The 16,916-nt window shown below is 34.8% G+C and overlaps 1 protein-coding gene across 3 annotated transcripts in view; it reads right to left on the reverse strand.

Moving 5' to 3' along the window:
* Positions 1–10,698: 10,698 nt before the first annotated feature.
* The window catches only part of LMBRD2 (LMBR1 domain containing 2), a 48,608-nt gene continuing 42,390 nt past the window's right edge, over positions 10,699–16,916 (reverse strand). For all 3 annotated transcript variants that reach the window (XM_024754628.1, XM_024754627.1, XM_024754629.1), the window contains 2 exons: positions 15,996–16,125; positions 10,699–15,066 (listed from right to left, as the gene is read on the reverse strand). In XM_024754628.1, coding sequence (XP_024610396.1) covers positions 15,006–15,066; positions 15,996–16,125 — 191 coding nt within the window. In that variant the 3' untranslated portion in view covers positions 10,699–15,005. The remainder of the gene's footprint in view (positions 15,067–15,995; positions 16,126–16,916) is intronic.

Below are 16,916 nucleotides of genomic sequence, written 5' to 3' on the forward strand. Positions count from 1 at the left end.
GGCTTCGGTGCGGGGTTTTAGTGCAACTCTGAAACAGGCAGAAAAAGATCTCAATGACCGGAAACAAGAAAATTCCTAGAAGAAAACATAGGCAGTAAGCTCCTTGACATAGGTCTTGGTGATGATTTTTTTTGGATTTGACACCCAAAGAAAAGCAATAAAAGCAAAAATAAACCTAATCAAACTTTCAGTCTTTTGCATAGCAAAGGAAACCATCAACAAAATGAATCATAACTCACCACAATAACAGAGTAAAAATGAAGTCATATGATCTCAATAGATGCAGAAAAAAATCTTTGTTTTCTTGACAAAACTCAATACCCTTTTATGATAGAAACTCTCAGCATAACTAGCAATAGAAAGTAATTTCTTCAATGTGATAAAAGGCATATATTTTTTAAAATCTTGGTCTATAATCATCCTTGATTGTGAAACATTGAACTTTTTCCATCTAAGATAGGAACAAAGCAGAAATGCCTGTTCTTACTATTTTTATTCAACAACATGGTAGAAACTCTAGCCAGTTCATAAATAAATGAATGAATTAATTAAATAATCGGGAAGGAAGAAGAAAATTGATATTGTCAGAGACACTATTGTATACACAGAAAACCCTTATGGAAGCTACAAAAAGTCCCAATAGAATAAATCAGTTCATCAAAATTGCAGGACTCAAGGTTTATATATAAAAATCAGTTGTATTTCTATCTAATAGCAAAAACTAATGGAAATTGAAATATAAAAAACTTTACATGCCTAAGATTAAATCTAGCCAAAAAAAAAAAAAAAAAAGTCCATGACCTCTACACTCTACAAAGCATTACCGAAATCAAAAGATGTACAATGTTAATGGCTCTGAAAGCTCAAAACTGTTACGATCTCTGTTCTCCCAAAACTGGTCTATAAATCCAACACACACACACACACACACACACACACACACACACACAATCCCAGCAAGCTGCTTTGAAGACAAAAGAACTAAATATTTATATTTTTAAAAAGATCATAATCCTCTAAAACAACTATGCATAAACTTTAACTCAAGATGGATCATGGGCCTAAATGTAAAATATAAAACCTATAGAAAAAGAAAGCATAGGAGAATACCCTTCTGATCTGGAGATAGCAAAGATTTCTTAAGTAATAAACAAAAAAACTGATAAACCAGGGTTCATCGAACATAAATGCTTCTGTTCATCAAAAGACTAGTAAGAAAAAAAACAGGCAATCCATGGAAGATCTCTATCCATAACATAAAAAGAACTTCTACAAAACTATAATAAAAAGACAAAGAACCTAACTAAAAACTGGGCTATTTTGTTTGTTTTGTTGGTTTGTTTTTGTTTTATAAGGCAAAGGGAAAGGAAAGAGGTGGACTGACATGACTTCCTCTTTGATAGAGGTTTCTGGAGCTGAGTGTGTGGACCTGAGTAGGATCTGAGAGAGAGAACTCAAAAAAAAACAGGGAGGGGGCTAAAGATGAACAGACATTTCAAAAAGGAAGATATAAAAACAGCTATTAACACCTGAAAAAATGTTTAACATCATTGGAGATGAAGGAAATGAAAACTGAAACTAGAGGTACCATTTCACCCTCACCAGAATGGTTAAAATTAAAAAGACTGACAACACCAAATGTTGGTAAGGATGTGTACATGGCCAAAGGTAGGAGAACTATTCAGCAATTTCCTTAAGTGATAAACCCGCATTTACCCATTTCCTTGTTTTTGTCTTTGCTACAATTCTCTCTGGTGCTTACAGTGTTCCTGCTTTCTTCCTTCTGCCATTATGCTTTCTTCCTTCTTCCCCTCATCTAAACTGTACCCATCAATTTAATGGTCTTCCTGCTCTGGGAGATGTTACACGGTCTCATGAACACAAGTGAAGGAACAGCAATTTTTTTTTTTTTATTTGATAAACGACTCTAAAAGCTGTGTGCCAGTGACATCTGCCAGTCTCTTGCTTTCAACTATTGGGCCAACAGACATCTTCACATTCCATTGGCAGCAAATCCTTCAGAAAAGTCACTGTTGCCTGGGGTTCCTGTTTAAGAGGCAGTGAATGAGGACTTTATGTTTTTCTTCGTCCCTAAGGGCCTCTTCTGTGATGCAGATTCTGAAAATCCTGCTGACGATTAATATTCTGTGTCAGCTTTTACTTGAAGTTTTACTTTACTGGGGCTTCATTTTCTTTTCTTTTAATAATGTTTAAACATTTGCTAGTTTATAGAGCATTTGACAAATGTCCCACCTAAGGGGTTCTACACTAATGATCTCAGGACGCAGCAAATTGGCTGAAAAGTGAGATTCTCACTTCCCAAGCCCAGGAATCAGGCAGTCAACTGATGAACTGAATGATCAGCAATCAACTATGACCACTTTTGCTAAAGAGAAGGCCCAACATTTAGAGAAAATCCTGAGGAGACAGCCCTGCCCTGTGCTCTTTGGTAAGAGATGTTGGGGAAGATAGAGACATGGCTTGTGGAGGGTAGAGTCTCTACTTTGTGGGCTATAATTCCTGGGGGCCTTTACAATTACATCTATGCCTGGACTTTACCATAAATCATTTACATGAGACATTCTGAAATGGGAACCAGACATAAGTATGCTTTCAAAGTTCAAAGCAGACAGTTAGCTTAAGGCCAGAAAGAGATAGTGTAAGGAGTCTTCTTGAATTCAGTGACTGAATGAGAATAATTTTCCAAGTTATACCTGGAACAGTAGCAAAGGTTTCATTAACTGCAAAATCCTAGTCAAGAAAGGTGTGATTTACACTTTGGTCTAATACGTCTATAAATCTTAATCTTTAGATAGTGCAGTCAATGTTTACCATCTGCCTACTATGTGCTGTACACTATGATACATTCTGTGGACCTGGTAGTAAGCAAGGCAAACATGACCTTTGTCCTCATGGAGCTTACAGTTTGACTGGGAAAGAGATGTTGAGCAAATCATTAAAAATAACAGATTAAACAATAATCAGTATGTTAAGGGTTTCAAAGGAAAGAACTAGGCATTATGAAAGTGTAGTCACAATCTAATTAGCAGTTAGTATGGTAATTCTGTCTGTATGCTACCACTTATTTCATGTAAATCAGTTGGGACACTTTAATTATGCTTAAAAGAAAAGTTAAGGGGCTTCCCTGGTGGCACAGTTGTTGGGAGTCCGCCTGCCGATGCAGGGGGCGCGGGTTCATGCCCCGGTCCGGGGGGATCCCGCGTGCTGCGGAACGGCTGGGCCCGTGAGCCGTGGCCGCTGGGCCTGCGCGTCCGGAGCCTGTGCTCCGCGGTGGGAGAGGCCTCGGCGGTGGGAGGCCCGCGTACCGCAAAAAAACAAAACAAAACAAAAAACAGTTAAAAACACGTGGGACAGTTTTGAGAAATCCTGCCTAGAAATCCAGGGCTGGAGAGTCTCTACAAAAAGCAAGTCTTTATGTAAAGAAAAGAAAAGTTCCTCTTCGAGGTGGACAAGTGACACTTTTGAGCAGTACTGGCCCAGAATGCCAACTCAGGATACCCGGAGTCTGCCTTCAGTATCCCACGTCTCCTTTTCTGGATCTCTCTCCCAAATTTTGTGCGCTCCATTACCCTTCTTACTAATTCTAAGAGTCACACATCTAATCTCCAACCCTCCCCTCTCTCCACAGGGAAGAGACTGACAGGTGGTGAGGTTTAAAAGGTGTCCCAAGGCCCCTCCCATTTAGTATCCTAGGAAATACTCCCCATTACCTACTATAATGCAGTAGCTCAGATCAGGGCAGGATGGTGACTGTGTAAATTAACCCATCTATCTACTGATTCAACACAAATTTATCGAGCATTTATTATGGGTCAGGCACAGGTGGTTCTGCAAACAAAAATAATTCCTCTTGGAGCTTATGTCTGAGAAGAGAGATGAGAAATAGCACATATTACGTTAGATAGTGCTAAGTTAAGTGCTAGGAAGAAAAAATTAAGCAGGGATGCTCCCTCAGAAATGACTTCCAGATAAGAGCCTGAAGGAAGAGGAAGAGCTTAACCACACAGATGATTGGTGTTTCTTAATCAATGGATATCTACTGTGGGGTAACATTTTGCCGGAGACTTCCAAGTACATTATTTGATTATAATCCTCACAGCCACACTGATAAGCATTGCATTATAAGCCATCCACTCACCACTCCCCCTTTTTTAAAACAAATATGAGACTGAGGTTTGGGTTTACTGGAGGTCTGTGACTTAACCAGGGTTCAGAGGCTCCAAACACCACCTTAAGAGATGCCACTTTCTTTTCAATACTAATAATTTGCGTATTTTTGGATCTTCCACATACATAATCATGTCAGAGTAAACAAAAGTTTGTTTCTTCTTTTTTCACTCTTAGGCCTTTTATTTCTCTCTTATGATTATGGAACATACAATGCTGAATAGAAGTGGCTTGCTCTGGGTCTTAAAGGTAAAGATTATAGCATTAAGGATGACAGTTGCAGTAGTTTTGCATTCATGTTTATACATATATATGTCTATATATATATATGCATGTAGATATGCATCCTTTATCAGAAAAGAATGCTTATATTTTCATTGTTGTCTTTTTTCATTTATTATTTTTTAATTGAAATACAGTTGATGTACAGTATATGTTACAGGTGTACAACATAGTGATTCACAATTTGTTAAGGTTATACTCCATTTATAGTTATTATAAAATACTGGCTATATTCTCTCTATTGTACAATATATCCTTGTAGCTTATTTTATACATAATAGTGTGTACCTCTTCATCCCATACCCTTATATTGCCCCTCCCCCTTTCCCTTTCCCCACTGGTGACGACTAGTTTGTTCTTTATATCTGTGAGTCTGTTTTTGTTGTTTTTGCTGTTATATTCACTAGTTTGTTGTATTTTTTAGACTCCAAATATAAGTGATATCATACAGTACTTATTTTTGACTTATTTCACTTAGCATAATACCCTCCAAGTCCATCCATATCATTGCAAATGGCAAATTTTCATTCTTCTTAATGGCTGACTAGTATTCCATTGTATGTATATATACCACATCATCTTTATCCATTCATCTGTTGATGGACACTTAGGTTTGGTTCCATATCTTGGGAATTGTAAATAATGCTGTTATGAAAATTGGGGTGCATGTTATCTTTTCAAATTAGTGTTTTTGTGTTTTTTTGGATATATACCCAGGAGTAAAACTGTTGGGTCATGTGGTAGCTCTATTTTTAGTTTTCTGAGAAACCTCCATACTGCTTTCCACAGTGGCTGCATCAATTTACATCCCCACCAACAGTGTACAAGAGCTCCCTTTTCTCCACATCCTAGCCATTCTGACAGGCATGAGGCGATAGCTCAGTGATTTTGATTTGCATTTCCCTGATGATTAGTGATGTTGAACATCTTTTCATGTGTCTGTTGGCCATCTATATACCTTCTTTGGGAAAATGTCTATTCAGGTCTTCTGCCCATTTTTTAAAAAATTAATTAATTATTTATTTTGGCTGCACTGGGTCTTCGTTGCTGCACGTGGGCTTTCTCTAGTTGCAGCGAGCAGGGGCTATTCTTTGTTGCGGTGCATGGGCTTCTCATTGCCGTGGCTTCTCTTATTGAGGAGCGTGGGCTCTAGGTGTGCAGGCTTCAGTAGTTGTGGTTCACAGGCTTAGTTGCTCCACAGCATGTGGGATCTTCCTGGACCAGGGATTGAACCCGTGTCCCCTGCATTGGCAGGCAGATTCTTAACCACTGCACCACCAGGGAAGTCCCTGCCCATTTTTTAAATTGGGTTGTTTGTTTTTTTGATGTTGAGTCATATGAGCTGCTTGTATATTTTGGAAATTAATCCCTTGTCAGTAGTATCATTTGCAAATATTTTCTCCCAATCTGTAGGTTGTCTTTTTGTTTTGCTTATGGTTTCCTTTGCTGTGCATAAGCTTTTAAGTTTAATTAGGTCCCATTTCTTTATTTTTGCTTTTATTTCCTTTGCTTTAGGAGACAGATCCAAAAAAATATTGCTACAATTTATGTCAGTGTTCTCCCTACGATTTCTTCTAGGAGTTTTATGGTTTCCAGTCTTACATTTAGGTCTTTAATACCTCTTGAGTTTATTTTTGTAAATGGTGTTAGAGAATATTCTAATTTCATTCTTTTACACGTAGCTGTCCAGTTTTCCTAGCACCGCTTATTGAAGAGACTGTTGTATATTCTTGCCTCCTTTGTCATAGACTGACTATAAGTATATGGGTTTATTTCTGGGGTCTCTATTCTTTTCCATTGATCTAGGTATCTGTTTTTGTGCCAGTACCATACTGTTTTGATTATGTATCTTTGTAGCAAAGTCTGAAGTCAGGAAGTGTGATTCCTCCATCTCTGTTCTTCTTTCTCAAGACTGTTTTGCAGTAGTTTGGGGTTCTTATTTATACATATACATGTCTATACATATGCGTGCAGATATCCATTCTTCATCAGAAAAAAATGTTTTTTAAAAAATAGAACTTTTACTCTTTCAACTATTAATGTGATTTACAGAAACTGATTTTTCTTTTTAGAAACCTTTTACATTTTGAAATAGAGACACATTCAGAAAAGTGCATAAAATATAAATGTATAGTAAATAAGTATAAATAGAAAAATGCTTGTAAAAAATGCCCAAGGATAAGAAAAAAACATTGCCCTTAGTAACTGAGAGCCTCTCTGATACCTTTGAATGTCCCATCCCTATCAGAAGCATACTGACTTATATAGTAAATCACTTCACATGACTTTCTTTATAGTTTTCTCAACTATGTATGCATTTTGAAACAATAAAGTCTAGTTTTAGGGTTATTTTTGTTCTTTTGCTGTTGTGATTTGAATTTTTTATCATTCCATTTTTCCTTTATTTGTATCTATACCCTAGTTCTGTTCTTTTGATGATTATTGTAGCATGCATCCTCAACTGAAAATCTGGCTTAAGCAACCTCTTTACTCCTCCCTTAGAACACTATAATGCAGTTTGCTCCACTCCCAACTTATATGGTATAAGTTATTTAAATCTCTATATTTTTAAGTTTATTATGAAACTAAAGGTACATATAGCAAAGCACACATAAAAGCACGTACTATTCAGTGATTCATTACCAAGTGAACACCTGTAAAACCACCCACCCAAGAAAGAGAACACAGGCAGCAATCCAGAAACTTCTCTTGTGCTCTATTGCAATCACTAATCCCTTTCTCCTCCTCAAAGGTAAGCAACAGCATGACACGTATGGTAATCTTTCCTTGTTTCTTTTTTCTTTATGATTTTACTACAAAGCATTCATCTTTTAAGTCTACAATTTAATTTTATCTTTTTTGAACTTTATATAAACAGAATCACACTATATTATTTTTTCACATCTGAATCCTTTGGATCTACATTATCTGTTTCATCCGTGTTGTTACATAGCTGTAATTAATCATTTCTACTTATTCATGCATATATCCATCTTGTTGAATAAATAAACTCATTCTGTTGATTGAATTATTTATGGTTGAAGTAACTGTGAGTAGCACAATGAACATCCTTGTACATGTCTCTGGGTACACATACACACACATTTTTGTGTGATATATATACTGGTCGCCAAGCCCAAGTTCACCTACATTTCCTCCTATGTTACCTTCTAGAAGTTTTGTGTTATAGTTTTAGGTTCATGAACCATTTTGAGTTAATTTTTGTGAAAGGTGTAAAGTTAGTGTCTAGACTTTTTTTTTTTACACATGGTTATCCAGTGTTCCAGCATCATTTGTTAAAAAGACTACCCTTTCTCTATTGAATTGCCTTTGTTCCTTTGTCAAACAATTGACTATATTTATGTGGGTGTAATTCTGGGCTCTCTGTTCTGTTCCATTTGTCTATTTGTCTATTTTTTCACCAATCCCACAATGTCTTGATAATTGTAGATTTATAGTAAGTCTTGAAGTTGGGTAGTGTCAGTCCTCCGATTTTGCTCTCCTTCAGTATTGTGTTGGCTCTTCTGGGTCTTTTGCCTCTCCATATAAACTTTAGGATCAGTTTGTCAATATCCACAAAATAACTTATTGGGGCTTTAACTGGAATTGCATTGAATCTATAGATCAATTTGGGAAGAACTGACATCCCAGTAATATTGGGTCTTCCCCATCCATGAACATGGAATCTCTCTCCATTTATTCTTTGATTTCTTTCAACAGAGGTTTGTAGTTTTCTTCACATAGATCTTAGATATATTTTATTAGATTTTTACCTAAGTATTTCATTTTGGGGGGTGCTAATGTAAATGGTATTTTTAATTTCAAATTCTACTTCTCCATTGTTGGTAAAAGGGAGAGTGATTCACTTTTGCATATTAATCTTATATCCTGCAAACTTGCTATAATGACTTATTCCAGGAAGGTTTTTTTTTTGTGGTCAATTCTTTTAGTTTGCTACATAGATGATCATATCATCTGCAAACAAATACGGTTTTATTTCTTCCTTCCAAACATGTATATCTTTTATTTCCTTTTCTTGTCTTATTGTATTAGCTAGGATGAATGTAAATGGCATTGTGTTTTTAATTTCAAATTTCCATTGTTCTTTTTGGTATATGGGTAAGCAACTCTCTATTTCCTTTGTCAGCCCGGCTAGGGTTTCATCAGCCTTATTGATCTTTTCATACACTCAGTTTTTGGTTTTACTGATTTTCTTTATTGTTATCCTGTTTTCAACTTCATTGATTTCTGCTCTAGTTTTTTTTTTTTTTTTAATTGGAGTATAATTGCTTTACAATGTTGTGTTAGTTTCTGCTGTACAGTGAAGTGAATCAGCTATATGTATACATATATCCCCTCCCTCTTGGACCTCCCTCCCCACCCCCCATCCCACCCATCTAGGTCATCACGGAGCACCGAACTGAGCTCCCTGTGCTATACAGCAGGTTCCCACTAGCTATCTGTTTTACACATGGTAGTGTAATTATGTCAAACCTAATCTCCCAGTTCATCCCACCCTATTCTCTACATCTGCGTTTCTATTCCTGCCCTGCAAATAGGTTCATTTGTACTATTTTTCTAGATTCCACGTATATGCATTAATATATGATATTTGTTTTATAACAATTATTTATTTTAATTATAAACACAAGATAAAGTAATGTGGAACCTACAGTACTGAATTATTTACCTTAAAACATTTCTTTTGTGATACCTGTTAATAAACTGGTAAGGAACAAAAAATGCCTTAGTCTACTAAAAAGAGTTTAATCTCGAAGGTGGTATGAAGTAAAACACATAATCAGCAAAATTCTTAGTAACTTGTAGAAATGTACTTTATTTCATGCAAAGCTACATAATTTCCTATATTTTAACAGCTAATCAAATAAACATTTCAAAAAATTCATTACATCGCAATAAATTAAAATACTACAAAGCAATTCCAAGTCCACGAGTTTGTCAAAACCAAACTAAGAGAACATTATGCATAGATAAGGCCAAAGATGCTAACTTACTTATAGGTAGCACTTTGCAGGTTTGTTCAAATACATATTTAGTGAGAATCTGCAGAGAAAAATACTTACATCTACAACCCATTAGTCAGAAAGGAAAACATCTGCCATTACATACCAGGTAGTAGTAGCTGATTAAAGATAAATTGGCATCATGCACCAAAAATGAACATAATGAACATTTTGAAAATTATGATCAGATGCACATTTGAAAGACTTATCTTCTATTCACCTAATCCACTGAATTAGATAAATAACAAGTACTTTATTAATGCAACACAGAAATTAGGCATTTGGTATACTTTGCTTGGGTACTGGTATATACAAAAAGATACTGAAGAGATGTAGGAGTATTTCAAACTCATACTGGACTACTGAACTTTAGAGTATTGCCCTAAGGAAATAGATTCTGGGCAGAACTTATTTGAGAAAGATTTTTAAACTACTTAAAAGCAATACTACAATTAGTTACTTACAAATACATTTTATAAAAATTAAATATCAGAAGGTAACAACATCAATATTAGAGCTCTTTTTTCAATGCTATAATTTATAAACATATATATGAGATTACAGTAATTTAAAAGACAGTTCCACATGTTCTCTATCTTCTAAATGAGAAAAATCCTTCAAGTTGTGTTCAAAATATGGAAAAGCAAATCCATTGGATTGCTTTAAAAAAAAAAAAGTCTCTCCCCTACAATTTGGTGTACTAAGTAGGGAAGATGCTAGCCAGCATTCTTTTGAGAAATACAGCTCTAAGTGATTAGGTTGATAAGATTTATGTCAATAATATCAACTCAAAATGGTGTTGTACAGTCAGATGAACAAATTATGACTTTATTCTCCCTATGTCTGCCACAGTAAACCATTCTTTCTACCCTTCTGCACTAAGTACAGTAAAAATCTCCTTTTGCAAAATACTGTGAGATCAGGATAATCACAAAAGAAAAGATTTTCACAGGAAAAAAGTTTAATTCTCACCAGGAAGTGTGTTAAAAACAAAAGTCTTTTAGGATATCTATGAGAAGAGGAACATGCCAATATTCTTGCTTTATTAACAAATTTTAAATTGTGATCAACCTCGGGCTTCCCTGGTGGCACAGTGGTTGAGAGTCCGCCTGCCGATGCAGGGGACGTGGGTTCGTGCCCTGGTCTGGGAGGATCCCACATGCCGCGGAGCGGCTGGGCCCGTGAGCCATGGCCGCTGAGCCTGCGCGTCCGGAGCCTGTGCTCCGCAACGGGAGAGGCCACAACAGTGAGAGGCCCGCGTACCGCAATAAAAAAAAAAAAAAAAAAAAAAAATTGTGATCAACCTCAATGGACAAATCTTTTGAAAGTGAAAATAAAATGTTAGGAAAACCAGGCTGAACATGAAAGGAATTAGGGGTGAGGGTATGTTCCCATTGCAATGGGACTGGGGATGGGGCAGGGCTAGTGGCTGCTCTGATGGTGGAGACGGCTCACAGGACCTGGTCTCCAGGAGTTAGTACAAGGGATAATACTGCCTAGTCTTCCAGGTCTCTGAGCAGGAAAAAAGTCACTGAGTTGGAAAGAAGTACCCCACACAAAGGGAATTCACAATTCAGAAGGCTTCCTGTAACCCTCTCATATTGTTCCAACCTCTCTTTAATGAAAACTCTGACAATGATGTATATTATTTACGAACTCCTTTTCATAAAAAGAGGCCTCAAGGTTCTTAATGTTTTGGGTTTGTTTCCTTGTTTTGTTTTTAACAATTACTGGTTTTGGAAGTCTAATTTTATGCTAAAACATTTACACTGAGAATAATTGATTTTACTGAAGTGTCCTACTTAGTGGCGAAAAAGACAACACACTGAGCTAGCATCCATCACATTTACATTCAGATGTTGCTTAGTTGTCTAGCAAAATCTGTTTCACTACTTTAAGTGCAATACTGCTATTCAAGTAGTGGGATCTGTAGTAAGAACCTTCTGAGTGCACTGATCATCAAAAACAACTGTACACAAAGAACAAACAGAAAAAAAATCTGTCAGCACATTAGAAGTCATACTATACAGAGAGGCTTCAGATAGGAAGGAAGGTATAAAAGGAATGAAGGGAAGAAGGAAGAAAAGAAATGAAAAGATAAAACTCTAAATTCATTTACTTCTCAACATTTAGAATTTAATACAATACAATCCATTGTATTTTGGAGATTCAAGTATGTTAAGATTTTTCAGGGACATGTTTTGCCTCTTAGTGCAAATATATTTATCCCTGTGATTTTTCAGGCATTGCCCACACAAATCACAAGTATAAAACTCACATTACTGAACAGTGTGAATTATAATTATGGAGAGTTTATTTTTCCTTTAAAATAGTAATCAACACAAAAATCAAGAACATTCTCTAAATCTACTAAAGGTATAAAAAAATGAGGTTTGCTATTGTACATCAATGAATCCCTTCATTGATATTCTAAAATATACTTAAAAACACTCACACTGACTTTCATATCCACATTTAATTTCATTTGGGCACACAACCAGCATAAATTTAAGAACTGATAATCTAATCAAATAGTAGTGTCCAAAACCAAATCAACTGGCAGCACTTTTTAAAGAAAGTTTCGATTGTCAAACTCTGTTCTATTCTTTATAAATGAAAAACCCCTGAATGTTCTGATTTAGCCCTTACCACTCTTGTGAAATGAGGGCCTCTTGCGTGATGAAATTATTCCAAAGCCCCTGCGTTCATTTGGTAAGAGAACAAATTCTAATAATTAGGTTTATTTTAATAATGATTTTTACAAAAGTGCTCTATTGATAATAAGAAATTATTGATGTAGTAACAAAAGTTAATTAGCAACTTATAGATTCATGAAATTAATAGATTATTGTTATTTTCTGCAATGGTTATTTTGAACTACTGGCTTAGAATATCCTTACCTAACATTATTTAGAAAAATAATTTAGAAAATTTAACCAGATATCTATTATTATGTAAGAAACACCTCAAAAGGTAATTGCCAGAAGTAATTCTTCAAGAAATGTACTTTGCATGTAGTGTTATGAATTTAGTAGTAACATTTTGCAGTAGATATCATTATATTTTAATAAGCTTCTCAAAACAGAAAACTTTTGTTCTTATTACAGTTTTTTACAAGGTGGCTTAATGAACATTAACTCATTTCCCCAGCAATGAACTCTTAGTCCTCAGGGGTTAAATCATTACCTTCTAAACACAAATTTACCTAGCTAGGTAACCTTCCTATATGATCATATTTGAAATCCTGTAAGATAAATTCTGCTTAAAAAGTTGAATACTCTGGATCACTTAAACAACCAAAAATTATTTTGGAAATAACTCAAAAGTTATTATAATCATAAAAAATTTAACAATAAAATAAAGTAGTACATTCCTTTACTTATTTCTATCAATATATCTTAGGGTATTATAAGTTATAAAAGTAACTGGATCGTTTCTTCTCTTTTTCTGCTTCTATTTCTACAATAGCATCTGAGTTTCATGATAAAACCTGATGAGAAACAACATTATAATTAAGGAAAATATTCCAAAATAAACCCAAAGACTGAATAATAAAACAATATTATTTTCAAAGGATTTTGATTAATTATTCCCAAAAGAGCTTTTGCTCTGGGAACTTGTAAGCTTCTCTGTAATAATAAGAAACTGGACCCCTTCCTGGGGTGATCCTTTTCCCATCCACTATTTTCAAATAACAAAACCAGCACAGCTAACAACTTATTCTGTCTTTTTAAACGCCACCATATAAACATCAACTCAATACCCTCACAATAGCTTTGTGAGGTAGATCAGTAGGTAAATAGCAAGAATCCTCTTCATTTTGAAAATGAAGAAATTGAGGCACTGAATGGTTACATGATTTGCCCAAGGTTTCAATGGTCAATCATGAAATTTCAAACAGTGTTAAATTATCTCTGCTCCTGGCCTACTGCTCTCTAACCATGCTTCACAATAAAAGGCTGTGTGTGTGTGTTCTTAAATAAGCAGTCTATATAATCTTCGATTGAGAGTAAAATCTATCCACTGATATTTTTAAAGGGATCTAATCTCAAAGTTCATAAAAATTTAAGAAAATCAGATAATTAGGATGACACCCTATTCCTCTCAGTATATGCATAAAACTGTGACTTTTAAAAAAGTTAAATGATAACATTACGAAAAGAGGAAAATAAAACATTTAAATATGATTCAGGGAAAAACTACCCTCAAGAAACATATAATCAAATTTGACTATATAATTCATCTTCAAACTGGGCCACTACTAAAAGTTACGCGGGATAATAGGTGTTAAACTAAGACAGCCATGGGCAAGCTCAAGTACAGTCACCACTGGGTGAATCCAAGGTATGGATTCTCAGAGTTGCAAATATTTCAGGGACATAACTCTCTGCAAACATGTTGTGCTCAACTATAGTCACTGTGAAATAAAACACTGAGGATTTAAAATATAATACCTAACTTTGGCTTAAACACAAAGTTTAAAAAATTCAATTTTAAATAACATGTTTAACCAACAAGTTACTACACATCTCCATTCTCAACTAGTTTTCTGTTTTCTATAAATCATAATTTAACTGTTAGTAATAACAGTAAATGGATTGACTTTTTACCTTTGAATAACCAGATATTGTTTTACAAAAGGAATAAACAGGCACCTTTCAAAAGCAGAGAATTTTGTGGGACTCTTTGGTTATTAAACCCCCCCACTATTTACCATTAATAATTACGATTCTCCTTGAATAGAATAATCAACTCAAATCAATATGCTAAATGACAAAGGTGAACACCTCTCCCTGAAATGAAAATTTTACAAAACAATACCAAAAGCATAAGACAATTTCCAGTTACCACCAAAGACTGAAAGAATACATCACCTGATTATAGTACACATGCTGAAGATACAAACACAATCAGTTGAAGGATACTCTTAATTATACATGCAAAAACCTAACTAATTTGCATACAGTATTGAAAAAGAGCTTTCTACATTCAGTTATGTCTGGTAAGTAAGCCATGTTTTAAGACATGGGTTTTGTAAATATGGTTGTTATTGAGGTGTCCATCTCTTTGAGAAATAAAGGATCAACATACTCTTTAGAAACAGAAAATATGTAAGTCACAATAATAAAACTGTATAATATTATTCAGTTATAACTATGGCTTCCTTGGACCTTTGAAACAACTTTCCTGAAAAAAATTTATCTGAAACAAACTGAACTACATGTTTTCAGCATATACTGATCTTAATCATGAATTAAATCCTTCCACTGTAACTGTACTTCTAAGGCAGACACTTCAAGAATGGTATGTAACAAACCTTATTAGAAAAGATGATACTCTATTCAATGAACAATAAACTATTATTACTAAGATCCCATTAATTTTCAGTGCCTTTTTTATCCTGACACTTTTCACTAAGAGTTCAGTGTAAATTCTAGGGCATACAGATGTTCATAAAGACTGAACTTATGTGTTGATCTTGGTTAGTTATTCCATATATTCTTACAGATTTTAAACATCATCAAATATTCGGCTGCGAGACATTGAGAGGTATCGTCCACCAGGCTGATACCTGAAAGGTGGATAAAGAAATGATCCAAGGCATCAAAAATAAAGAAGGAGAGAAAAACAAGGACACATTAAAAGGAAGTGGCTACATAATTTGTAAGAACTGTAAAATCTATTCAGTAGCTGAAATCAGGAACTTTGCCAAGAATGTTATCCCAAAGGGATTTACCTAATTATAAATCAACCAATGACGGTTTTAGAGCCTATGACATATGACACATATGGCGGGGTGAGAGATGTAAATAAAAAGGAGTGGGGAGATGTAAAATACATCATGGAACTTAACAGATTTAATAACTAGATTGTTGAATATAAATAGAATATTCTTTTTGCTATTTATAGGCAATACTATAGCAAATATCTTCATGCATATGATGATTTGCTTTTGTTTAATTATTTCTACATAGTATAGCAGCTAAAAGCACACTCTGTAGCCAGAGTCCTGGGGTTTAAATGCCTGACTTTGTCATTTACAAGCCGTGTGATCCCGGGTAAGTTACTGAGCCTCTCTGGATGCAAATTCAATTGGACTTACAACCATAAAATACAATTACTGTTGTTAAAGTGCTTAGAATAGTGTGCCACCCAGTTACACCTATGTAAACTATTGCAAAATACATTTCATAAACGGGATTGCCAGAAATAGGCATATAAATATTGTTAAGATTCTACCAAATGATTTCAATTCTTTTTTGTTATTTATCATACTACTAGTAGTAGTTTGCGAAGATACTAATTTCAATCACCACCACTAGATGCTATAATTTTTTAAATACAAAAGCATTAGAAGGTGTTAAAAGGTTTCAAAGGTTGCTTAATATGCTTTTTATTAGTAGTAAAGATGAATACTTTCCTTATGTTTATCTCGTCAAGTCAGAATGTTATTAAAATTTCAGAGGAATGCTGGAGCCAAAATGATAAGCTGGAACTTACCTTCCTGATTCAGATTCAAGAGGATCATCAGTGAATGTTTCTGCATTAAAATCCAAAGGTTCTGCATCTTGGAGGAGTTCTATTCGGTCCCTTTCAGTCCTATTATTAGCCCTGGTATATTTGGATGCTGCTGCAAAAGAAGAAAAAAATGTCCACTTTCTATTGTCTTTATGGGTCACAGTCTATGGACTCACGGAAAGAAAAGTCAAGTTTATAAAGGATGTGAATTTTGATTGTAAAGACAATATTAAGAAAAGATAACTATGTAGTTATCTTAAAATTAGATTAAAATGATTAATAGTATGATAGAAAATAACAAGGAAAAGTTCTCCCTTGTTTGTAGTCTAAGCTCAGAAGCAGCTATAGTGCAAAGACTCAATATGAATCAGAATTAGTATTTAACTATGGTATCATAACAGTGAAATTGTTCATAATCAAATTAAGTTTCAGCTGGTTGCACACTGAATACAGGGGGTGCTACATCTCACTTCTCGGCTAGGATTTTAAGGTGTAATCAACTCAAACTCTTCAGAAAAGGCCTGAGTCTTTTTCCCATGAAGCAATAGTTTAGGGCAGTAATGTCCAACAGAAATAAGTTCCAAGCCCCGTATTTACTTTTTACTAGTAGATACATTAAAAAAGTAAAAAGAAATAGGTGAAATTAATCTTAATATATTTAATTTACCTCAGTATATACAAAATATTATCATTTCAATATGGGGCACCAGCTACACTGCAAATGCTCAACAGCCATATGTGGCTAACGGTTACCATCCTGGTCAGCACAGATCTAGAGAACTAATCTCTTCTCTACGTGAATGGGGTTTACTTCATAAACAACCTAAATTTTCACAATGTTATTTTGAGCAGCTCAACAGCTTCAAAAATCTATAATATAGGACTTTTTGAAAATTTAAGGCA

The sequence above is a fragment of the Neophocaena asiaeorientalis genome, unplaced genomic scaffold (assembly GCF_003031525.2).
Source record: "Neophocaena asiaeorientalis asiaeorientalis breed wild unplaced genomic scaffold, Neophocaena_asiaeorientalis_V1.1 scaffold229, whole genome shotgun sequence".
Taxonomy (NCBI): domain Eukaryota; kingdom Metazoa; phylum Chordata; class Mammalia; order Artiodactyla; family Phocoenidae; genus Neophocaena; species Neophocaena asiaeorientalis.